The following is a 27,020-nucleotide window of genomic DNA, read 5'->3' as shown; positions in this document are numbered from 1 at the left end:
ATCTATGTACCAAGTTTGAATGAAAACTGATAAAGCATGTCCAAAATACAACATTTTCAAAAAACACGATGGCTGCCAGTCGGCCATTTTGAATTGAATCGCTAAACCACTGCATGTGCATATGTCCCACATAAGGTACTAGGCACATGCAAAGAATGAACAGAATCTGTCCACAGGATTCTGAAATATGACTCTGAACAGACTGACGCACGGACGAACGGACACACGAACAGACAGACTCAGGAACTCACGGATGGTCGGGGACATGTATCCTAACATGTATGATCTATGTACTAAATTTGAATGAAAACTGACAAAGCATGTCCAAAATACAACATTTTCAAAAAACAAGATGGCTGCCAGTCGGCCATCTTTGATCCAATTGTGAAATAAATCGTCATGGACATGTATCCTAACATGTATAATCTATGTACCAAGTTTGAAAGAAAACTGACAAAGCATGTCCAAAATACAACATTTTCAAAAAACAAGATGGCTGCCAGTCGGCCATTTTGAATCGAATCGCTAAACCACTGCATGTGCATATGTCTCACATAAGGTACTAGGCACATGCAAAGAATGAACAGAATCGGTCCACAGGATTCTGAATTATGACATAAGACAGACTGACGCACAGACAGACGGACACACGGACGGTCGGACGGACAGACTCGGGAACTCACGGACAGTCGAGACATGTATCCTAACATGTATGATCTATGTACTAAATTTGAATAAAAACTGACAAAGCATGTCCAAAATACGACATTTTCAAAAAACAAGATGGCTGCCAGTCGACCATCTTTGATCCAATTGAGAAATAAATCGTCATGGACATGTATCCTAACATGTATAATCTATGTACCAAGTTTGAATGAAAACTGACAAAGCATGTCCAAAATACAACATTTTGAATCGAATCACTAAACCACTGCATGTGCATATGTCCCACATAAAGTACTAGGCACATGCAAAGAATAAACGGAATCGGTCCAAGGGATTCTGAGATATGGCTCCGGACGGACGCACGGACGCACAGACGGAGACCGAATTATAAGTCCCCGTTTTCGGACTTTGTTCGAACAGGGACTAATAATTGTCTGAAATTCTTGTATCACAAATAACAAATGGTATCCAAGCAATTTGCCTTTCTCCATGTACTGTTTAAACAACGTTAACGTTATGACATTTAGCATACCAAATCAGGTAGTGATATTTCACCATAGTCACAACTAGTTACACCATTACCATATGATAAATATGATATATAAAATGTTTTACAGAAACTCTGATACTGGTAGTTATGTTATGAAGTTATCAACTGTTATCTCTTGTTTGTCTAGCTTGTTGATACAAGTGATGTCATGTCCTGGTATTATCTAGTAACTTTACAAATAAGTGATATTAACCTTTTTTTTACATTACAGCCTTCAGCGAATTTTTTGAAATTGGCAGAAATTCTACCCTTCTTAGCAATAATTTTTCAAAAATAAATTTTCAGTCATTATTATGTGTTACTGTCATTGCTCAATGCGAATAAATGTTATTTAGTCTGAAATTGTTGTATCACAGCCACAAAAATATTACTGTCACATGATTTGATTTTCTCTTGGTGTAAGGTATCAGTTAGTGTATGATATTGCCCATGGTCATGTGATAATGGATGTCCTTATTGTCTGATCATTTATATGAGTCAAACTTGTCTCCAAAAAACTGGTATGTTTAAAAAAAAAAAAAAAAAAAATGTTTTATTTTATTTTTATGGGAATGCTGAAATTCAAAACATTTAGAACGGATTTAGCAAACTTCTTTGTGTCGTGACCGGTCAAACCCTGGGGACAGCCATGTTTGTTTTTTATTATTAGAGGATGCTTACGTGCATAATCGTTCCATATTTGGAATTCATGTTTTCTAATACGGTAGGATGAAAATACCCAGCACAATACTGCAAAATCACGGCACGCTGTAACTTATGGCGTTACGACAACAGATGTGCAATAATAAACATTATTACGAGCAATACCATGAAATTCACATTAACACTCTCGTCTGAAAATAAACATTTCAAATATATTGGAGCTAATGAATATTCTATGAACCATGAAATTAACCCTTTGATCGCCATTGTCAACTTTTGACATTATCTATAAAATGACTTTGTATCGTCTGCTCCTCCCTGCATGAAATTATGTTGATAAAAATTGACAAACCTTTTGATCAAAAACTAAAAGCAATATCTGAAACAGTCTGTGTGACCCAAAATGGGCATAAAATTTACTGAAAATATTACAAAATGTGAAAATATTTGCATTGAATTTTAAGCAAGAAAAATATCTGACGCTCAAAGAGTTAATATATTCATATTCCTGATTTTTTTTTTTTACTCGAAAAAAATAAATATATATATATTGAGGCATGATTTAATACTGCTGACACCAACCGCTATTGAAAGTCGGTAAATGAGAAGCACATACGTGTTTCTTCCTGACTTTCATATTTTCGTTAGCACGGATGATCTAATCAACATGTCATATTCTGCAAGTCACCAGGTCTTGTTTACATCATGGTGCATGTATGACACACTGACTATTATATCAGAAAGCTGAGTGACAACATAGTTTTATCAGTAATAATCTAAACGAAAGTTAAAAAAATAACACATAGTTTTTAAAAACAATCATTATGATGCCAATCATGACATAGAGAATACTGGAATCCCCGTCTAGAAATGAATCAGACTGACAGGATATCCTTGAAATTGGATACCATCTGAAAATTCTTGGTAAATTTTAACATTAAAGCCCCCTAGGTAAAAAAACAAACAGACTGTATGGTTGACTGACACACCCAAGAATAACTTTTTTTTATATATCCTATCCGCTACTAACTTCCCCAGAATATTGTTTAATGTAAAAAATATGCCACGACTGTTTGCCGCTGTTTCTGACAGTACCATGTTCCGCATTCGACATTCAAACAGAAAATCTCAAGTCGACGTAAAATTTGACCTACACTACATAATAGATCTTGATTTGACAAGGTCATCACTAACGATCGATCTGTTAACGTTATCTGAGCCATACATATGAAGCGATAGGATTGAGTGTAAAACGTTTACGAGACAGTGAAACCGTATATGCAATGTACTGGTATGTCGTATTAGGATGTCTGCAAGTGTCTTTATGCAAGACATGACATTTCGAAGGTTCATCAACGATGTCCACATACAAGCGATTTTGACGTAATGATGAAGTTAATACTCACATGTTTTAGCGTGTCATCGAGTACTTGTCTCGCATACAGACTTACGTATGATTCGATGGACTCGAGAGCCGATTAGAATGTGGGATATTGACACAACAAGTTTTGTAATCTTCAAGCCGTAGATGCTGCGAAGGTCGACGTCTCGTAGGCGATGACTTCATTTCCGCTTCCGGGGGCGTGTCATTCGTACGCATCTTCTCCTCAGAACGGCGGGGACCAAGGAGCTGCGACGGTCTTGAATACTTTAGGCGCCGTATTTGTTTCCGTCAACATTATGGTCACCGTTTTTTTATACTTTTTTATGCATTTTTCTATCAATATAGTCTTCGGCTACCAGAGTCCGGTTATTCGGCCAGGAGTATATTTATGACTGAGATTTACGATGACCTATGACAAAATGGACATATACATAATTGTCCATTTCCTACAAGTATTGATCAACATTTTTTAATTTTGGGGAAATTATGCAAGGTTATTTGTAAAAGTGACAACAATTACTTTGCTATTCAATAGGGGAGCTGTCAATTACGGAAACTGTGTGAGACATGTTGTTTATATTATTAATATGCCTTTTGTTTTCCATCATAATTTAAAGTCAGTAGGTAAATAATGTCGATGAAGCGGAGTGATTGATGTCGATTACGATGGTTAGAATAGGCGGGAGATTACATGTAAGCATTTCCCCCTAATTCTTGGACTAGGAATAGAATTGTCAGGTAGCATGACGTACCCGGATGTGACGTGAATATAAATGAAGAGGTTCGCAGTAGACGGGGCTGCTACGTTTCCCGTAATAGCCGGAAGACTAAGTATTATTATTTAGTTTGATTCTTACTTTCTTGCTTGTCGATAAACATGGTTAAAACGGACGATTGTAGACTGACAACAAGAATGAAAATGGAAGGCAATTAAAAAAAGTCAATGACAACCTGAGAGGAACTGTGGGTCAACGTAAATGTAATTTTACAATGTAGATGTCAATTTCAAAATCATCTACGTAATCCTTGATTAAAAAAAACAAGCGTACACGCAGTGGGTGAATTTAGTTTCATGTGATTTACAGAACAATTTTATAAGTCAATAGCTTGCAAACAAAACTCAATAATGACGGGGCTAAAAAATGATGGAAACCTGCACATGATACTAAAACCAATTGAGTTAAAACCACGGCGGGTTTCACCCATAGCAAATCACGAATAATCAATACTATTGCCTGAATAAAGATGAGATTGGTGAACAAAATATATAAACCGAAAAATATTGTTGCAAAAATGATAAGTTGCGAAAGATCAGAATTTCTTTGTACTAGTCTTTTCCAATTGAGAAAAGGCCTAATATGAAAAAAAAATATATACCACGTCACGGAGATTGTGTCAAATTTGTGGTGATTAAATACTGTAAACTGAGAACAGACTTCTCAAGGTAGAGTGAACCAAGTGAGTATTGGTCACCAGATCCGGGAGGAGAATAACACACTGGAGAGGAGCACTTGTAGCCAAGATGTTTATTGCTCAACTGCTAGGCCTGGAACTGAGTCTAAATACTCACGAGATGTTCCATACAATGTATCAATATCATTATGCAAATAACTAAACTAAACGTCATAACCTCAAATCATTACATTCCTTTCCCCTTATAGAGGATGAAAACTCTGTTTTTAAAAACTTTGAGATACACTTGAAAATACTTTGAACTCAATAATAACAAGTTAAGTATATAACCATAAATACCAACAAACAATTCTAAAATATCGCTGTGCTGCAGTACCTGGATAAACTTAATATCTAGCACCTGATATTTAGGTGATAGGTGAAGCACCAAGCCGCACACAACACTCATCATTTTTTTTTTTACTCATACTTCACTCATACAACTACTCACAACTAATTTGGGAAGTCAACCCACATCTGACTGCCATGCTCTTGACAAGCCATCAGCATTGCCATTTTCAACCCCTTTTTTATGTTGGAAATTTATCTGGTAACCTTGCAAGGTCAGACTCCAACGCATCAGTCTACGATTCCGTTCGCGCAATTGATTCAGCCATTTTAAAGGATGATGGTCACTCTGAACAGTAAATGCTCTACCATACAAATATGGATATAATGCTTCCACTGCCCAAACAATGGCCAAACATTCCTTCTCAATAGTCGCATAATTCATTTCACGAGGCAACAACTTCCTACTGATGTATACTATGGGATGTTCTTCTCCTTTGTCATTATTTTGACTTAACACCCCACCAATACCATGATCACAAGCGTCAACCTGCAAGACAAAAGGTTTGGTATAATCTGGATTATGCAGTACAGGTTCAGATGTCAATGCTTGCTTCAATTTACAAAATGATGTCTCACAGTCTTCAGTCCATATTACTTGATTTGAACACTTCTTCTTTGTTAACTCTGTCAAATAAAAAGCAATTTCAGAGAAGTTAGGAATGAATTTACGATAATATCCCACTAAACCCAAAAATGCTCTAACATTTTGTTTAGTCTTGGGTCTTGGAAAATTATTAACAGCTTGCACCTTGTCCAGCATAGCTCTTATCACTCCACTACCTGCCATATATCCAACAAAGGACACTTGTGGCCCACCAATATAACACTTGCTAGGCTTCACAGTCAACTTTGCATTCCTCAATCGCTCAAGTACAGCCTGCAAATGTAACAAATGCTCTTTCCAGCTAACATCATGTACCTCTATATCATCCATATATGCACCAGCATACTCATTTGTACCTTGCAGTATCTGATTTATTAACCTTTGTAGGGTTGCTGGACCATTTTTCATGCCAAAAGGCATCACTGTAAATTCAAAGAGACCAAATTGAGTTATGAAAGCAGATTTCTCACAGGAAGATTTACTCAAAGGAATTTGCCAATATCCCTTTGACAAATCAAAAGTAGAAATATAACAGGCATCACCAAACTTTTCTATGAGATCCTCCACACGTGCCATGGGATAAGCATCAAATTTGGTGACACTGTTAAGAGATCTATAATCTACACAGAACCTAACTGTACCATCTTTCTTACCCACTAACACAATAGGACTTGCCCATGGACTTTTAGATGGTCTAATAATACCTGATTTCAGCATTTTATCTAACTCTTCTCTCACTGTGGACTGTACTGCTTGAGGTAACCTGTATGGTTTCTGACGTAAGGGAAAGTCTTCACAAGTAACCACTTCATGTTCCACCAATCCAGTCAGCCCTGGTGCATCTGTAAACACGTCACCATAACGCTCTAGTAACTGTAATACTTCTGCCCGCTGCTCTTCTGTCAGATTTTCATATATTTTCACATCTTTCCAGTTTTCCTTACCTTTCTTTTCTGCTACTGTGTCTAACACCCCATTTTCTTCCTTGACCACATCCACTATATCGACGAAACATGCATCCAATACATCATTTTCTTCCTTGACTACTTCTACTATATCCACGAAACATGCAATCTCTTCCCTCTCCTTCCAAGGCCTCAACATATTAATATGGTACACTCGGCAAGTTTTCCTTCGACTACCAACATTCACCTCATAATCTACAGCTGTCATTTTTCTTGTAACTTGAAATGGACCTTGCCATTCTGCCTGTAACTTCTGACTTCTTGATGGGAGTAACACCAGCACCTTTTCACCAATATCAAAAGATCTATCACGAGCTTTCACATCATACCATCTTTTCTGTTTAGCCTGTGCGACCACCATATTCTGCTTCACTACTTCCATCATCTCCCCAATCTTATCCCTCATGTTAATTACATATTCCGCTAAATTTTCCTCTTCTGGAATATCTCCAGTCCACCCTTCCTTTAACACAGCCAGAGGTCCTCTTACATGTCTTCCATATAATAACTCAAATGGAGCAAATCCTGTGCTTGCTTGTGGAACTTCTCGGTAAGCAAACAACAAGTATGGTAAATAGGTATCCCACACCTTTGGGTGTTCTGCTGTGTAGCGACGCAACATACATTTAAGAGTACCATTGAACCGCTCAACAAGCCCATTGCATTGTGGATGATAAATACTAGTTTTCAATTTGTTAATGTGTAGCTTAACACACATATCACTTATAAGTTTAGACATAAAATTTGTCCCTTGATCACTAAGTAACTCGTTTGGAATACCTACCCGACTAAAAATCTCAATTAAACAATCTGCTACTGTTTCAGCTTCCATATTTGGAATTGGTAAAACTTCTGGATATCTAGTGGCATAATCACACAACACCAATATATATTTATTACCTTTTTTACTTCTTGGTAAAGGCCCTACCAGATCTATTGCTACCTTCCGAAATGGTACATCCACAATTGGCATTGATATCATCGGGACTTTTTCATGAGCATATCTCTTAGCAGATTTTTGGCATTCAGTACACGTTCTGCAATAATGTGCCACATCTGAAAATATCCCTGGCCAATAAAAATGCTGCAGTACCCTTTGTTTTGTCTTCTCTATTCCTAAATGACCAGCTAAAGGAATATCGTGAGCAATCCTTAACAACTCACCTCTACACTTTAACGGGACCACTAACTGAGTCACCTCAGCTGCTTCCGAGTTCATGGGTCTCCATTGACGAAATAATAGACCATCCTTCCAGAAAAAACAAACTTTATTTGCTATCATATTTTCTGGCACTACTACTTCACGGACCTTTGTCAATGTTACATCTGATTGCTGTAACTTTATCAACTCCTCTCGTCTCAATTTGAATACATCAAATACTTCATTATCACTTACTGGTAACTGAATCTCATCATTATGATCCTCAGCTTTATCTAACTCACCTTGATCATCTATGCTGTCATTAGTATCACCAACATCAACAACACTTTCTGGCAGTTGCTCCACTGGTCTTGCATGAACACCTGTTAATTGTTCATTACACCTTACCTTAGCATTTTTCTCTTTTAATGCTTTACTTTTTCCTCTAGTGACAACATAAGCTGTACTCGTTTGACTATCTTTAGTCATACTTACATATACCTCATTACCCAAGATAACATCTTCAGCTAAGGTATCTAAAACCCCTACATCCAATTTTCCTCTATAAAACTTACAATTCAAATGTACTCTTGCCATGGGTACTTGCCTTGTACTACTATCTGCAAGTCTAACACACACATACTGTCCCAACAAGTATGCACATTTCGATACAAACTTTGACTTTATCAATGTCTGAGTACAACCTGTATCCTGTAAAACTACCACTTCCTGTCCATTCAGCAGTCCCTTGCACCTATGTATATCCATACAACTACCATATAAACACTTATCTACATTTTTCTTAGATTCACCTGCACAATAAAATACTTTACTACCCTTGCCTGATCCACTATTTGAACTAGGCTTGAGATTCATAGGACATGTTGTAGTAATATGACCAGGTTTACCACACTTGAAACATGTATTAGCTTGACTATTCTTATTAGATTGTTGAACAGAATTAGATTGCCATTTTCTAAATTTTCCATTTGATGCCATTGACTTATCTGTTTTAGGTTTACCATGAGCAGCAATATACTGCTCAGCTAATTTAATGACCTCACCTTTTGATTTAGGTTCTCTTTCACGAATCCATATCTTCAATTCATAAGGTGAATTCTCTATGATTTGCTCCTTCAACAACAGATCTATCATTGTCTCCATACTGTCAACTTCTGCTGCTTCCAACCAATGCTCCAACAAATTCTCCAAACGACTCACATCTCACATCCCACTTTACACTTCTAAAGCTGCTCCGGTATTTCTCTGCAGTCAACTCATATTTCTGCAAGATAGCTGCTTTAACTAAATCATAATCATTAGAGTCCTTATCACTCATATTAGAAAACGCAGCCTGTGCTTTACCCGATAAATGAGCTACCAATTTCAAAGCCCACATGTCTCGCGGCCAATGATGTGCAATTGCAATCTTTTCAAATGTTCTTAGATAAACATTAATATCATCACCTTCCTTAAAATGAGAAATGTTAGGACCCTTGTCTACAATTACAGTACTATTATCTGTACTATGCTCCCTACCTTGCATACGTAACTTCTCCAATTCTAAATCCCGCAACTTCATTTCCACTTCATGTCTTCTCTTTTGCTCCTCAGCAATCCTTACTGCTTCCAATTTTTCCATTTCTAGCTTCTGTTTAAGCATAACCATCTGTAATTCATATTCACGCTCTTCGCGCCTGAGCCTCACTGTATCCTGATGCTTTGGATCCCAATCCTGCAAGCCCTTATTCAAATTCCCTTCCAAATTAGAATGCATGGGAGTCAGTAGTGGTGAACCCCCAGAAAAATCAGCAGCATCCCCTGTATCATTCATACTCACAACTTATTTTTACTCACACACTGACAAGTATAACATGCAGCTACGGTACCTACCTACCAAAGAACAAATTACCCACTGTTTAGTTTAACCACAAGGAAACCAAACAGGATGTTACAAACTAGAAACAAATTATTTATCCAAACACTGCACTTTTTTTTTATACACAGCCTTTTCTGACTTTCCTTTCCTTTGATACTTGATAGGTCAATCTTTGTTATTGTAAACAAACCAAAGCACTAAAGGTTGGCATAACAACCACCAGTTGCTAAGTGAGTAATGTAAAATGTTCTAAAAGTTAGTTAAAATGTTGCAAAAGTAAATCTACAGTCAGTGAAAAAGAGTTCTAGAAGAGCTGAAACAATGTTGCAATCAAATCAAAAATGTTCCATTTCAACGTACACTGCTTCCACGAGCTGTCAATCAATTCAGTTCAAACCGGCTTTTCACACAGCTGGCAAATTTACATTCCCCGATCTGTCACTTGGATAAAAATATAGTTGACATTGATAACTTCACAGCATTTCTTGAAGGCAAGTTATCTATTTAATGTACAGGCAATTCTGATATCACAGGCAGTTTATTTCTTCACAGCTGGTTGAGTTGAGTGTAGAGAAAAAACAACTCACCAAATCCCAGTTCTTCTGTACAGTTAGTACTCAAAGTAGTATTTCATCTTCCTTCAACTTGCGATGCACAAGTCTCTCCCTCTACTGTGTTGTACACAAAAGGTTGTTCTAGATGTTATAGAGCTCAACAGGCCTTTTCCACAGATTCAAGTTCCTCAGTACTTTGCAAAGAATTATTATTTCTTCAGTAGTATTTCTTCCCCCTTTTTCTTTAACCGCTGCCACCATATGTAAACTGAGAACAGACTTCTCAAGGTAGAGTGAACCAAGTGAGTATTGGTCACCAGATCCGGGAGGAGAATAACACACTGGAGAGGAGCACTTGTAGCCAAGATGTTTATTGCTCAACTGCTAGGCCTGGAACTGAGTCTAAATACTCACGAGATGTTCCATACAATGTATCAATATCATTATGCAAATAACTAAACTAAACGTCATAACCTCAAATCATTACAAATACATATTATGCATTGCGAATGTTTTTTATTCAGATTGAAGATAACGAATACAGAGACTCATGACGAAGAGCCTACCGCAATCTGATTAAAATCTGATGTAGTGTACGGGCTTTAATTATTTTAGCTATGAAGTTATTTTAATTTTATTTTTCATTACTTTTGTTATTAATGCCCTTTTATTTTATTATTTTACTTTGATTTTTTTTAAAATTCCGCCCTACCTACATCTGAGCCGATGCCTATGTAACGAGATTTCAACGAGACCCACTATCGACGATTTTAGTCAACGAATCACAGACCTCCTTCTATAGCGCACATGATGACGTCACCGGGCAGAGTCAGGTAGCAAACAGACTCAAATAAAATGGTGGATTATACCGACGTTAGCGACCGAGAATGACACGGCTTTTCGGTAAGTTTATCATTGTAAAATGCAACGAAAGTCATTTTTATGTTAATATTGTGGCTCGAATGGTTCGACTTTAGATCGTTATTTTGCATAGTTATTCTGGGAGTGAAGATTTTGTTTCCACCGGTTCGACCGAACACCGGTGTCTTTTTCCAGTCGCCTGCCCTGGAGACGGGTGATGTTTTGTTGACGATCGGGCCAAAATCGTCCACGGTATTGAAGCCGTAGCTGTAAATATTCATCAAATTGTATCAATGTTTTGTACATTATACAATAACTCTTTATTAAAGTAATTGAGCTGATTTGGACTGGAATAAAATATTTTTTTATTTGGAACACATCGCAATTGATCAGGAAATATTATTTTGCTCCACTTGTCTGCGTCGATGCCGTGGGCCGTTATACAATTTAAAATCAGTTTGCATTGTTTTCTATAGCTGTTTACAGTGTTCTAATCATTACGATTTACTTATTTTTTTGCTTCCATTCTAGATAATTATGCTCAGTGATGTAAAATTGAAGCGATGACTGAATGAACGAACCTTGGCTGGCGAAGATGTATCTGGAAGTGTACACATTTGTTGGAAGTGAAAAAAATATTCAATGTAATGACAACAATTGTAAAATGCTGTGGAATTTCTTTTGCAAATAAAAATATACTAGCAATTTTCTATTAATGGTTCATTCAAGTGGGCAAAATATAATGTACAGAAAGATTGCCTGTATACACTGAAAAATAAGCAACCGACAGCCTGTATAAAAGGGGGTCTGTGATTGGCTGTTACTTACGCGAGATTTGAACGGGACTTACATAGGCGTCGGATCAGATGTAGGTAGGGCGGAATTAAAAAAAATCACAAAATCAAAATCAAAGTAAAATAATAAAATAAAAGGGCATTAATAACAAATATAATAAAAAATAAAATTAAAATAAGTTTATAGCCAAAATAATTAAAGCCCGTACACTACATCAGATTTTAATCAGATTGAGCCTACCGGTACATTTATAGAGTTGTTTCAAAAAGCGCCCTCTATGGCCCATTTAAACAATTTTGATGGCCTAGTGTCCCATGCGTACAACAAATTTTAGCGTGTTAAATGGTTCAGTTTTCAAAACCGCAAATGCCCGTTTGCCACTAAAAATCAGTTTAGTAATAATTATGCGAATTCAAAATCGAGTTAAACTATTATTGAAAACAATTAATGATAACAATTGACAAAATTTATTCCAAATGGTTGGACTCGAGAGATTCCATTGGAAAGTACACTTGCTAAATTATCCATACAAAAGACCTTATTCTGCATTACCTAATAAGGCAACATTTGATTAATTGTGTTTCCAGACAAGAACAGAAAAGAAGAAAATCACAATTTCATTACAACAAATTGCATCAGATGACTCAGAAGTTGTCAATGATTTTTAAATTTGATTTTCCTCCGTCTGTTGCAGACAAAAACGACTCGTGGGACTAGGTAAGGGTTGTAGGACTAGGAAATCACAGTTTCTACTACAAGATAAATCAATTTAGCATAGATAATTTTTTTCTGTTCATAATTTCGATGCAGTATAAATTTTGGCAATTTTAACGAGTAGGGCTACGATTTCAAACAATAAATAAAATTTGGGTAGCAATCAACATCCAGTTGGTAGCAGACTACTGGAGTCTGCTTACAACCATGTTTGTACATACTTAAGTAAAATAACCCTCTTCCCTTTCGATGCATGGTAACCTACATATCAAACACCAAAACAATTGTATTAATAATTTTCAAGAAAATGACATTTTTAACTGAACCTGAGACGTAGGTGATGTTAAACTGGAAAAATTCAGACAGAGTTGTAGCACGACAACACAGAAATTGATCAGTCCAATCGTGTCCAAGATATGGGTGCGAACATATGGACAGAAGCAGGTGAAGTGCTGTTATTTGGACTTTGTTTGACCAGGTGGATTTAGACCATTAATTACCAAAAGAACATATATACATATTGATTCAAATATCTTTATTAATTAATATATGTATTTATATACCTTTGATAGTAAATTTAAGTGCTTAAGTAACAAAATAAAAAGATTTAGAAATGCTACAAGATTGATGTCAAACAACAGAAACTTGTGTCATTAGGAATATTCCATGCATTCCATGCAAGGAAACATTCATACCATATACACTAATTACAGTTGATTACCAGACATAGTGTTAAAACAATGGCATGCTAAAGACTTGTTCATTCATTCATTCAAATCATGAAGCTCACACCAGTTACATCATTCAACAATCATGTGTGGAAGAATCTAAAGAGTAAGAATGAATTTCATGAAATCAATATTCTTAAAAACTTTAAAAATTAGCTAATTTCTAACAAACACACATTGCCATTCCATGCCTTGCAACACAAGCGCCAAAAACATACAACTGTAGCTTTCACTCTTTTGAAAAAAAAGATAAAAATACTAAGTATTTTTAATAAAATTACAAAATTCATATAATACATTGTTAACAATTTATTTTATAGCCATAATATAGCAATCAATACATCATACAAGCCATAATGTTATTCAACTTAAGTAGAGGTTGTGTAATATACTAATTATCAAAACATGTCATTGTGCATAGACTAAATCAGGGTTACTAGAAAAACATGAGGAGACACACATATTGGGAGGGGGCAATGTCCATAATGACATCACCGATTAAGAAATATTTACCTTAATATATATATATATATATATATATAGTATATAGACTAAATGTTATATTCAAAAGCTGTACAATCCAAAAACAGTATAGGGACAAACAAAAGTATGATGAGTATACAATACTCACGATGCATTAAAAAGTTATTTTACAACCATCCTTTTAGTTGTTGGGACTACATTTGTGAAAAAAATATCTAGCTTAGTAATAAATAACCAGGTAGTATTTCTTTCTATCCTTTTGCGTTTATAAGGTGGATGTGATGAGTGGATGTTTTGTGTGGAATGACACCTTGCTTGCCAACATTTTCTTCAACCACAGAGTCTTTACTATTTCGCAATCATGAAGGAAGGCGTGAAGACAAAGATGCTGCTAATAAATATATTCGAATATGTCCCAAAAGCAACATTTGACTTTTTCATAATTTTCTCTTCCTACAAAACCTAGATAAGAGGGTTTTAACATGGATTACCATTGGCCTTATTTGTGTGTGTGTATTCAGATGCTTTATAATTACAGTTTAAATTTAGATGAGTCTGCACAAGCATTATCATTTATTCATCACAATCACACTGACAAGCAATTTACACAATTCTTTTCAATGGTCTATGTGCGAACTATCCAGCTTATGAAATATCACATTCTTTACACCATTTCCCGAAATTTTCTCCTGAGATTGATGATAAATAATGAGAAGTGGCTGGTCTTGTTTAACTTCACCACCATCTCATCAAGTCCTTCCACGGCAGGATCACATTCCGTAACTGAAAAACAATCAAGTCAGTAGTGTAATAAGCAAGTAGTAGACAGAAAAGCATCATCCTGGTAATATACAGAAAGTTCAAACATGTGTACTACTATATTTGCTCTATTAGAAGCACGGGTGCTTATGTCTATACCTTGTTTCTAAAATAAAATCTTTTTAAAAATTAAAGAACTGAGAACCTTGTTACAGAAATAGTTTCTTTTGATAATTCTTGATAAAAAAATCAAGTCTACAGATTATCCAAGAACACCTAAGGTCATACCATATATGGTCATCAAAATAATGAAGAAAATAAAACCGACCAGCGTGAAAATGGTAAAATACTGCACGAGTTAAAAAGAAGGTTTTATTTTGTTCATTTTGCATTTTTATACTGTTTGCAACATCACATTTTATTGTGAGTTTTGTGTATGGTCATCAAATATGTTGATCATATCTGGATTGCAATGTACTCAATACAACACTGGGGGAATCTGCAATATGACTTTGTACCAACGAATAGCCAGACACTGGTAACCAACTATATCCCTCACCAGCACTATGTGCTGGGAAATAATAAGTGTGACGCATTTTGTATAATTTGATATTTATAGACGTGTGTATTATTTGTATGCCAATAGACTTACACGAGAGGGCGTTAATAATGATTGAATTTACTGGAGCTTAAGGAGTCTTTGTCCACTATAAATGTAGGTCACAGGTCAATTTCAATTAGTCGTCTATTATCACCAAGGCTGGACACATGGCTAATCACCAACATCTTGCCACGTGGAGGCATGCAGTTGCTTCGTTACGAGTTCCCAAAGACAGATTGTTTCACATCAAGCCGAATTAAAGACAATGTACAGTTTCACTATGTCATTCCACGGACGTTTGTAAGAACTGCATCCTCTCTCTCAGCAAGATTTACAAGAACTCACTGCCGTCCAGCAATCACGTCGCAATTGTTCAAGCCGAAGATTGGGCCACGTGTTGTTGTTTTTTTGTATTTTTTTAAATGTTTTTGTGCCAGGCGACAGTTCCGGACATTGAATGTCACTGTTGTCTCTCCTGACGTTTTTTTTTTTTTTGTAAGTGCAAATTGCAAGTGCTAGTTCTGACACATAGTGCAATTTGCCACAGAAGTCATTTCCTGTTTGGGACTACATGACAGGGCTGTGTGGCCATCTCAATTTTAATGCGCTATCCTGGCGTCAACCAGGCCCGGTCGAACACAAGCACCTGCGGACCTTAACCAAGGTTCCCCCAAAGTCGCATTCGTTAGTGAATGAATCTCGGCCAGTGGAATTGGCCTTCCCATTGAGTCTGTGGCACACTCACCCTAAGGTAGGGGTCGACCCTGTGATGTTCAGCCTAAGGTAGGATTTGAACTTGGGTCTACCGATCATGATTCTGATGCGACAACCACTATGCTACCAGTGACCGGCCACGTGTTGTTTGCGTCGAAAAGATTGACTTTTGAAACTAGGTATTTTAGTGTCCATATCATTTTATGACTCCAGGCGACTGTAAATGTATTTTCTTTGCGTTGTCTAATTTCGTGTGTCTTACCACACTGTTATTGTATTATGCTGAATTTGTGAATTTATTGTTCATTTGAGTTAATGTCATTTGATACCTCGTGAGCGCACTATATTTATTTACACGAATACAATAATAGAATTTGACAATATCCTGTGTTCGTGTCGTTTCTTGTTGCGAACCCCTTGTTTGGGTTTGGGTCAACGGATAGATTCCAGTCTGTCCGTCATCCGACTTTAGACCCAAACTCGGCTGTAACAATAAGCTACAAATTAATTAATATGCACATACAGATATCAACCGAAACTGCACATCATACCAGAGAATGTATGGTACACATGTATACAACATGATGATGAGTGGGGCGCTATATTCCTTACCTTCATATTGGTTTTCAGTAATCTTGACTGTTATCACATATTTTTTATCTTGCTGATCAGGGTCAATGTTAGTGAAAATAATTTGCATTCGTTCACCTGCAAATAACAGATGAATTACATTGTCATGTTTACTTTACAAATTGGTAATGACAGAATCTAAACTTTACGCAATTACAAAACTATGTACGTGCCCCATGACATAAAATGTGTCAGGAATCAACTGCTTATATAAGTTCTATGACCATTGTGCAGCATTCAGTTTGATGTGGGTTCCATGATTTTCAGCATTTCTAAAAGTTGGCTTCCCACATGATTATGTGTTTTGGAATTTCATTTGCTAACACTAATGAATAGTGCTTTGACATGAATGCATTCACAAAGATTCACTTGTTTTGGATTTAGAAGTTAGAATATTTAAGCATGTTTTCAGTCGAATGCCGAATGCCATGACATGTTTGACAGAAATTGGTTGATGTATGCATGCCTGCCTGTCTGATAAATGACTGACTGTCAGGCTGAACTAATATTAATAATTTGGCTACTTTAACCAAAATACAATCAAAGAGGTTCTAATTTGTCATTTTTTATAGTGAAGTCATACTTACCTCACACCAATCAATAATGTGTTGATTGTATGTGCAATCAAGGTCGTGCCATGCCATACTCTTTATAGATTGGTGTAAGGTAAATATGGCTTAATGTAAGAAAATAAATTCATGGTATGCTGGGTTGAATAGTGCTGCAAGTCAGTCATAATAGATATACATCAAAATGAATGTATCTATTAATCATTTTGAATTGACAGTTGTTTGTACCAACTTAAAAAAAATTTTGAATCATCTGTTTCAGAATTATTGGTACATCAACTTGGGACAAAAAGGGAGATTATGCTCGTAGTGATAAAAGAAGTATGTTACTAACCACTTAATTTTTTGAACTCCAGTGCCAGTCTGTCTTGAAAATACTCTGCAGCTCTCTCCAGTTCTTCAGCTCTTGACTTCACCACTTTTGTCCTGGTTTGCACAACTGGAAATAAAATTATGAACTAATCTGTCAGGTCATTTACCAAGCATATTTAAAGTGCCTGTGCAATGCCCACCCACACGTTTCTCATTTTAGATCCGTGTCCCACTGAAATGGGCAGTTATTGATTTTTTTTGCTAAAAATAATTACTAGTATCCAAGTATATTTGAGTGTTCCTCGTGCTGTAGCCATGCCCACCTAACCTGAAACGGTAGACTGTTTCCGGATTTCTGACAGTTGCCAAAAGTGCGCCACCAAATGCCAAAATATGAGAGGAAGTCATACCCCTGAACCGTCATTCAATATACTTTTAAACGATACAAGTTTCTTTTTTTTTTTGTTTCTTTTTTTTTTTTGAGAGAGAGTTTTTAGATGTTGTGTTGTGGGCGGTTGCAGTGATATGTAGAGTCATAGTGAAAGTATTAACATGTTTCCAATCGTAGGGAAGGAGAGACATCAGTGGATGAAAGCCGTGAAAGCAACGAGAAATGGTTGGGGTGGACCTTCTCCTTACAGCAACATATATAGTTTCCACTTCACCTCAGATTTTTGTTGTTGAAAAACTGTCCTCGTCCAAGAGAAATGGCGACAACTTAACCTGGCGCAACACTTCTGAAAGAAAGAAATTCCTGACCAGCCCATGATCACCGAGGCGGATTTCAGAAGTGAGAGAGACGTCGCGCAAGTATTTCAAATGATTTTTTTTTTTTTTGTGATCCTGATTTTTTTTATAGAGACCATTTAGTCCGTGTTAAGTAAAAGGTAGCAATAATTTTAATAGTGACATGAAAACGAAGCGTCGGACAAACAGGAAATTACACAGCCCTTACACACTGCTAATTGCTTTCATTTTCGCAGGCTAAAAGTTTCTGAATTGTTGGGTGATTGATGTTGAATGTCGAATCATGGAGCTAAAAATATGGTCGAATTCACACCTCTGTTACCTTTACTTGCAGCTTGATCTGCGTAATAATTTATGAAATAAGAATCTGGGCTTGAGCTGTCAATGTTTCCACCAAATAAAGTTTTAATATGTCGTCATAATTATGACAATCACGCTATGGATCACGCTAACTGAATTTATCTGTATGTGTGTTGTTCTTGATTATTTTTGTTATCCAATTAAACGCCGCCTTTAACACACTTGTCATTGTCATGACCCGACGCGTTCACCCATTTCAACAAAATGTTAATTTATTTCCACGCGGCTGTCATTTATTTAGTAAATGTGATTTGTCATTTTTTTTTAATTATTTCTCTATTTTATTGATCACTATAGTTTAATGTTTAGAATGTCAAAATATGTTCTCTTTTTGTTTTTATTTTAGTTTTTAAAATTTTTTCTTTTACTCAAACGATCGATGAAATGAAACAGTGTAGTGACGTGCCTAGTAACCTGCAAAATAACGAGACAATTCAGGCGTCAAATTTGATTTTGTCCAGTGCTGGGGACCAGTAACAGTGTAACAGCTACACCAGAACAGACACATTTCACATATAACCATGCAACAAACTTAATACTATGTGTTCTTTATTGTCCATTCTTCCTCAACGACCAATTACATAAGTGACAATTTAGTCAAAGACTGCACTGCAAAACTGCACAAGAAATTTGCCTTATTTACACGTATCGGCAATGCATGCTACCCAGCGAGTTCCCCTTCTGACGTCAATTTCTGTATGCAAATGAGAAGCTAATGAGGAGCCTCGTTTTAAAATACACAAAAATAAGTCATTGAAAATGACACAGTCCTCGTTAAGTTCTCTTTGTGCCCGTCATATTAAAGAAGAGGGGTTGTCTCGAGTGTGTCCTTGAAACTTGAGTTCCATGCAATCTGATTAAAATCTGATGTAGTGTACGGGCTTTAATTATTGTGGCTATAAACTTATTTTAATTTTATTTTTTATTACTTTTGTTATTAATGCCCTTTTGTTTTATTATTTTACTTTGACTTTGATTTTGATTTTGTGATTTTTTTTTAATTCTGCCCTACCTACATCTGATCCGACGCCTATGTAAGTCCCGTTCAAATCTCGCATAAGTAACAGCCAATCACAGCCCCCCTTTTATACAGGCAGTCGGTTGCTTACTTTTCAGTGTAGCGATACTCTACGGGCAATCTTTCTGTACATTATATTTTGCCCACTTGAATAAACCATTAATAGAAAATTGCTAGTATATTTTTATTTGCAAAAGAAATTCCACAGCATTTTACAATTTTTGTCATTACATTGAATATTTTTTTCACTTCCAACAAATGTGTACACTTCCAGATACATCTTCGCCAACCAAGGTTTGTTCATTCAGTCATCGTTTCAATTTTACATCACTGAGCATAATTATCTAGAATGGAAGCAAAAAAATAAGTAAATCGTAATGATTAGAACACTGTAAACAGCTATAGTAAACAATGCAAACTGATTTTAAATTGTATAACGGTCACCGGCCACGGCATCGACGCAGAAAATTGGAGCAAAAAAATATTTCCTGATCAATTGCGATGTGTTCCAATAAAAAATATTTTATTCCAGTCCAAATCAGCTCAATTACTTTAATAAAGAGTTATTGTATATTGTACAAAATAATGATACAATTTGATGAATATTTACAGCTACGGTTTCAATACCGTAGACGATGTTGGCCCGATCTTCAACAAAACATCACCCGTCTCCAGGGCAGGCGACTGGAAAAAGACACTGGTGTTCGGTCGAAACGGCGGAAACAAAATCGTCACTCCCAAAATAACTATGCAAAATAACGATCTAAAGTCGAACCATTCGAGCCACAATATTAACATAAAAATGACTTTCGTTGCATTTGACAATGATAAACTTACCGAAAAGCCGTGTTATTCTCGGTCGCTAACGTCGGTATAATCCGCCATTTTATTTGAGTGTGTTTGCCACCCGATTCCGCCCGGTGACATCATCATGTGCGCTATAGAAGGAGGTATGTGATTCGTTGACTAAAATCGTCGATAGTGGGTCTCGTTGAAATCTCGTTACATAGGCATCGGCTCAGATGTAGGTACGGCGGAATTAAAAAAATCACAAAATCAAAATCAAAGTAAAATAATAAAATAAAATAAAATAAAAGGGCATTAATAACAAAAGTAATAAAAAATAAAATTAAAATAAGTTTATAGCCAAAATAATTAAAGCCCGTACATTACATCAGATTTTAATCAGATTGAGTTCCATGTGGCGTATACAACAGATTGTTTATTTACATCAAAACACATGTTTCGTGTCATAGTAATATGGCCAAAATAAAAACAGCCGTTATTCGGCCATCTTTGATCTGATTATGAAACACACTGATATGTATGATGTATGTGCCAAATACGAATGAAAATGGTACATAAATTGTGGAAATATAGTAGTAAGGCCAAAAAGTCAGATGGCTGTCAATCGGCCATCCTTGACCAGATTTTGAAACAAATTGTCATGGACATGCATCCTAACATGTATAAAGTACATGTATGTGCCAAATTTGAATGAAAACTGACAGAGCACGTCCAAGATACCGCATAAAAAAACAAAAACAAGATGCCTGCCAGTCGACCATCTTTGATCCAATTGCGAAATAAATAGTCATGAACATGTATCCTAACATGTATAATCTATGTACCAAGTTTGAATGACAACTGACAAAGCATGTCCAAAATACAACATTTTCAAAAAACAAGATGGCTGCCAGTCGACCATTTTGAATTGAATCGCTAAACCACTGCATGTGCATATGTCCCACATAAGGTACTAGGCATATGCAAAGAATGAACGAAATCGGTCCACAGGATTCTGAAATATGACGTTGGACAGACTGACGCACACACGGACAGACGGCGGTCGGACGGACAGACTCAGGAACTCATGGACAGTCGGGGACATGTATCCTAACATGTATGATCTATGTACTAAATCTGAATGAAAACTGACGGAGCATGTCCAAAATACAACATTTTCAAAAAACAAGATGGCTGCCAGTCGGCCATCTTTGATCCAATTGTGAAATAAATCATCATGGACATGTATCCTAACATGTATAATCTATGTACCAAGTTTGAATGAAAACTGACAAAGTATGTCCAAAATACAACATTTTCAAAAAACAAGATGGCTGCCAGTCGGCCATTTTGAATTGAATCGCTAAACCACTGCATGTGCATATGTCCCACATAAAGTACTAGGCACATGCAAAGAATGAACGGAATCGGCCCAAGGGGATTCTGAGATATGACTTCGGACGGACGCACAGACGCACGGAGACCGAATTATAAGTCCCTGTTTTCGGACTTCGTCTGAACGGGGACTAATAAAGTTGCCATAGAACACATTTTTTCACTTACAAAAAATAATTTATGCTTAGAAACATAAAAATTAATAATATTTATGTATCAATGGATGATTTTAGGCATGAAAATAGCAGCCATTTCACAGGCACTTTAAATTTCTCACACAAAATTTGTAAGTACTTCCTCTCACTAAATGTTAGTCAGTTTTTCCCTGCCAAATCTTTAGCTAAATTGTTGTTTAGAAAATGTTACTCATATATTCATATAATGATTTATTAGGCATCTTGAGATTAACACAGTTAATGTAATATTATCAAACAGGATTTGACTTATTTCCGTGCAAGCACTGGCTGTATATTTAAACATATTGTGTAAAATGAACATATATACACATAGCGGCCAGTAAAAATGTGGAAAACTGACTTACGCTCATTTTCCTTGGTATTTCTTCTAGTCTGTTCACCAAATATCTTCTGTTTACCTTCATTCTCCATCATAACTCTCTGATTTTCTACTTTGAGTTTCTCAATGTTTTGTTTCAGAATGTTTAACCTGTCTCTTTTATCCTGAATAACTGAAAGTAAAGCAATGTATGTAATTAAATTTAAATGTCATAGTAAAAGTTATGCTTATGTTGTACTAGTTTGTAACACAACACAAAAGCATTGTATGAGCAAAGCATTCATTGATTTATTGCCTTTTGACATCACACCCAGGCAAAATATCATGATTCTGCAGTTACCTTGTTGGTTACTTTCTGCTTGTTGTTTCAGTGCTTTATGGGCATCTCCCAGTGCTTCCATGTCTTCTGTAAATCAAAGAAACATAGTGACAACATTTTGTTACAACACTACATGCTATGAGGGAAGAATAATTGCATAGCAAAGGTGTCTTTGAAAAAGTAACCTGTTACGATAACTTTGAAAGTCTGGCATGCTAATTTGAAACTTGTTTACTTGTGCTATATTTCCAGCACGTTGTTATTTGAAATTCTCATGTTGTGAAGAGGAAGTTTTCCCTTAAATGAATGCAGTACCACTGCACGAAATTGGGAGTAAATAATTCAAACTTGAAGCAAGCTTTTAATTTATCATTATTTTGTAGGACTTACAAACTCAGAAAGCAATATTTTGGCCTTAATTTTGACACCTGCTTTCATGAAATCACATGGAGTCACATACTAGATACAGAGTAATGACATGCTTTAACAAGGACAAATTTCACAAGTCAGTTACTAGTATCTTGAATTCCTGAGCAACATTGCTTTACAAAGTACCAGTGAAAAGGGACTAGGGTTAAATACAGACATTATTGCCTCTTATTATCATACCAGAGTGCTGTAAATCAATCATCTCCACTTCAATGAAACTCCAGCTAGATGTACATGGGGCATGACTGGCACCATTGGCCACATTTGCATCAGGTATGATGGGAGGGACCAGCATAACAACGACAAAGAAGTATAGCGAATCAGACCTAACAACACATGTTGGAGTGAGACCAAGACTATACAATGTACTGCCAAACATATCAATGCATAATTTTCTGGCAAAATTTTGAAACTATAGTGATTGAAAGAAATACTACAGATGGTAAATAAAACATAGTGGTATTCATAGAGCAAGTCATTATTTGCACTGTCCATTGTTATAAAACATAACAAATACAGGGATACTCGTTACAACTGTAAAGGGAGTAATGTTTACACGTTTTAAATAACATTATTTTGACGCTTAGGTTTTACATTCACGTAATTGAGTTCTATGCTAAGTTGTATACATTTATACCAATCAGTGAAAGCAAGTTTGTGAATAAATAATGAAATACTTATTTATAATGTCAAAACTCAATAAATTCGCAATAGTAAAAGTAAGTTTTTTCAAGAGAGTGAATTATCAGCATACAAATGAAATAAATGGTCAAGCATTTATCCAATCAAAGAAATGAATTCATGCATTAGTTCATTCATGGCATACATATACGTTGGATATAAACTTTCAACCTTTCAACAACACCTTAAGTCATTCAAGCTGAAAATTCTTTTTACTATCTGTGTTTCGTTGACTGAAGAAATTTATATGCATTGTTTTAAAGCATATTTTTTCTTGTTATGTTTGGTTTAAATCCCCACTGGTATGGTGCATTGTGATCTTCTGCTGTGATCACCAGAGAGAACACATCGAGCCACTTGACATTGAGCTACATCGAGTAACTTGGTTTACTATAATGTTCAAAATTCTTAAATAATTCTCAAAATTCTTAAATAAAAATATAGGGTCATCGACCTCAAAAATTGATCAAAATTTTGTTTTTTTAATAGTTTACAATTGGTTTCTATGGCAGAAACATCCCATCACATCTCAAAATTTTGTTCGGTGATCCATGCTAAAAAAATAATATGGCTGTCTTGAAAAATTGGAGAATTTTGAATACTAGTACAAGTTATCCATAGAATAATGTGTTTACATCGAATTTTCTAGAAAATGCTCAGGTTTTTTTGGAAACGCAACATTTTTTGAATGATTTACTGTGATCAATTTTTTTCAGGTTTTAATGGTAGCAAACATGACACATACAAGTTTTCCATGTTACAACATGTTTGTGTGTTTTAGGATTATCTTGACAATAATGATTTACCTGCCATGTTATGCATAAACAGTTTCAGCGTCAACTAAAAAGAAACAATTTTAAATCTTTTTTGAAGCACCATGAATTAATAAATGAATACATTTAATAATTAGTTTTTCTCAAAACTGAACTGGATGTGTGAATTAATAGAGTTTTACAATGGTTAGTGACCTGACAGGAAGCAAACAGTATTTTACCTTGTACTCTTTTTATCGTCAACTCATGATTTTTAAGAACGTCTTCAACAAGCTTCTCTGATGAGTCTTCATTGATAAACTTGTCTCTCACCAATTCAAAGTCCTGCTCCAGGCGCTTGCATTCCGCTTCTCCTTCAGCAGTATTCATTTTAAAATTGGAAACTGAAGAAAACAACATCCAGTAGAAAAACTAGTACACACATACATTAAAAAAACACTAATTATTAGTAATCACTATATAGTTGTTCCCCCAGCTAACATAACATCTCAACCAAAGATGTACTATAAAATATATACCACAAGAGAGGCAATGACTTATTTGAAGGACATGTATTTTTTGTAAATTATTTCAATCAATAAACTACTGAGCTAAAATGTTTTATGTGGTACTAATTGGAACACAAATTGGGTACAATGTTAGAATGCTTGTGCTTATGCATATAAAAACAGCATGCACTAAGATAAAATTCACTTTCCAACTAAGTGACCATGTATTTAGTTATTTAGTGACACAGGTAATTTTGACTCAATAATTGAATAATAAATTAATAAATAAAAAAATAATAATGCAGATCATGTGCCTTCATTAAGTACCGGTACATAACACATACAAAACAAGATAACAATAAAAGTTTGCAATGATTCACAAAATGACAAGGATGCAACAGTGATATTTATGAGGGGTGATATGAGATTATGATCAAATTCTGCAGTATACATGTATGCAGGGTTTGCGCTAGTGTCTCGGCAAGACGAGTCCCACTTACAAAATTTTAAGAAATAAGAATTTGACCCTGGATAACTTAATTAGAGACTGGACCCCTGAAAAACTGGATCCTTCTTCAATAATTTGAGTCCAGGAAGCAAAATATGGGGTTAACGCAATCCCTGGTATGTGTCAATCAAACGCTAGCCAATGGAATCAGTGACACTTGGCAGTGTATTAATCTGTCAAAATTATTCTAGAAGGCGATTTTAGGCATTATATTTGACAAAATTGTCAAAGAACAAAGAAAAAAACAGAAAAAATAATAAAATGTTGCCTGCCAAAAAAATAAGTTGTCTGTCAAGTTGACTGACTGGCAGGTACATGTACGCTTGGAAAGATTCGACTGGTAAATAGAAAGAAATTATCACCACATTCAAAAGTTTACACAATATCTATGTAATAAACAATTATGCATATTTGCAAGGAAACGTCTAGCAACACAGTCTGACAAGAAACACTAAATAGTTCTGCATTAGTATTCTTATCACACTATTGGCCTACTCTCAGCACACAAAAGGCATTCCCTTCATCTTAAAAAATATTTATAAATTTCACAATTCAAACTCAAACAAGAAGTTTCTATTGGCCGACTGAGTAACATTTTCAAATGATGTCGCTGCGCACTGTGCTTGTTGATTGGCTGGTTGGATTTGACTGCCATTGAGATTTATAAATATAAAAATGAAAAGAATGCCTTTTTAGTGCTGAGTTTTATTGCATATGCAGTGGATGTAAAACACAAATTTTATTACAATGAAAAAGGAAAGTGCCCCAAATGACCAGTAAATGTTATTGTTTTTTTCTTGGCCTAATATTTATTAATATTATTACTAATACATATACGATTATTATGATAGACAACTAGTTGTAATACAAGAGTCAGGCCAGCAATACATGTACGAAGAAAACAGGAGAAATAATATTGCCCTGAATATCGCCGACACTCCAATGCAATGGTGTCAACTTTCAACATAATGAATAAAACAAGATGATATTGAATAGGAAAGTTTCAACACGTCTCTACAATGCCAGCTTTGGCTATTATATTGCATTGTTTACGAACTATTGTTGACCAACGCTGTCAATTTAGCGTCGCGTCGCTTTAACGGGTCGCCAAGAGATAATAAAATGTGTTCAAACAATGTGTCATTGTTCGGGCTTCATCTACACGTAAATCAAGCAACCGTAACAACGCACGGAAATTGAACTAAAGAGATTTAACCGAAAAACGACGAGTGGGGCCAATGTTTGGGAGATTAGAAGTATAACGCACGTTTGTGCGTTGAATTACGAAAAGATATCAGAAGTTAGATATAGTCTGAACACAGAGCTCCATGGAACAATCAATAGATTTATATCAATACAGAAATTTGAGGGATAGCGATGTACTGTTGACCCTACATGTACGAATACTGCGCTATGTTGTTTTAACGCCACTCGATTGATTACACAAACCATTCACGCTAATTACTAGCTAGTATATGCAATCAACATTCAATAAGTATTTGCATAACAGACGTTGCTGTAAACTAAGTCAAGTATTAGTAAGAAAAACTTTTACCTGCAGATTACTGGTGTTCAAACTATGGCGGTCGTCTCTGTATACTATGTCCGAGCACAACCAATCACGAATCAGCGTGTCACGTGATGCA

General features: G+C 35.7%; 3 protein-coding genes and 2 long non-coding RNA genes across 7 annotated transcripts in view; 1 reads left to right on the top strand and 4 right to left on the bottom strand.

Moving 5' to 3' along the window:
* The window catches only part of LOC102805177 (ras-associated and pleckstrin homology domains-containing protein 1-like), a 45,385-nt gene extending 41,956 nt beyond the window's left edge, over positions 1–3,429 (bottom strand). For all 3 annotated transcript variants that reach the window (XM_085501506.1, XM_085501509.1, XM_085501507.1), the window contains exon 1: positions 3,265–3,429. In XM_085501506.1, the coding sequence (XP_085357632.1) occupies positions 3,265–3,266 (2 nt within the window). In that variant the 5' untranslated portion in view covers positions 3,267–3,429. The remainder of the gene's footprint in view (positions 1–3,264) is intronic.
* Positions 3,430–5,160: 1,731 nt separating this feature from the next.
* LOC100368444 (uncharacterized) lies at positions 5,161–8,919 on the bottom strand. The gene has a single exon (XM_006822378.2). The coding sequence runs from the start codon at positions 8,917–8,919 to the stop codon at positions 5,161–5,163; it is 3,759 nt and encodes a 1,252-aa protein (XP_006822441.2).
* A 1,762-nt stretch (positions 8,920–10,681) lies between these two features.
* LOC146740956 (uncharacterized) lies at positions 10,682–11,759 on the top strand. Its single transcript, XR_014930030.1, has 2 exons — positions 10,682–11,091; positions 11,581–11,759. It is a non-coding gene; the product is annotated as an uncharacterized LOC146740956 (long non-coding RNA).
* A 2,554-nt stretch (positions 11,760–14,313) lies between these two features.
* Positions 14,314–27,015, bottom strand: LOC100378000 (kinetochore protein Spc25-like). The gene is made up of 7 exons (XM_002742363.4): positions 26,930–27,015; positions 24,600–24,761; positions 22,517–22,582; positions 22,202–22,348; positions 17,377–17,481; positions 16,456–16,551; positions 14,314–14,552 (listed from the first exon to the last, which is right to left on the bottom strand). The coding sequence occupies exons 2-7, from the start codon at positions 24,745–24,747 to the stop codon at positions 14,434–14,436; spliced, it is 681 nt and encodes a 226-aa protein (XP_002742409.1). The 5' UTR covers positions 24,748–24,761; positions 26,930–27,015; the 3' UTR covers positions 14,314–14,433.
* LOC146740955 (uncharacterized) lies at positions 19,645–20,844 on the bottom strand. The gene is made up of 2 exons (XR_014930029.1): positions 20,317–20,844; positions 19,645–19,823 (listed from the first exon to the last, which is right to left on the bottom strand). It is a non-coding gene; the product is annotated as an uncharacterized LOC146740955 (long non-coding RNA).
* Positions 27,016–27,020: the final 5 nt, after the last annotated feature.

Source organism: Saccoglossus kowalevskii, chromosome 7 (genome assembly GCF_978046115.1).
Source record: "Saccoglossus kowalevskii chromosome 7, keSacKowa6.1, whole genome shotgun sequence".
NCBI lineage: Eukaryota > Metazoa > Hemichordata > Enteropneusta > Harrimaniidae > Saccoglossus > Saccoglossus kowalevskii.
The sequence above is the reverse complement of the archived record's forward strand: the minus strand, read 5'-3'. Positions and strand labels throughout refer to the sequence as shown.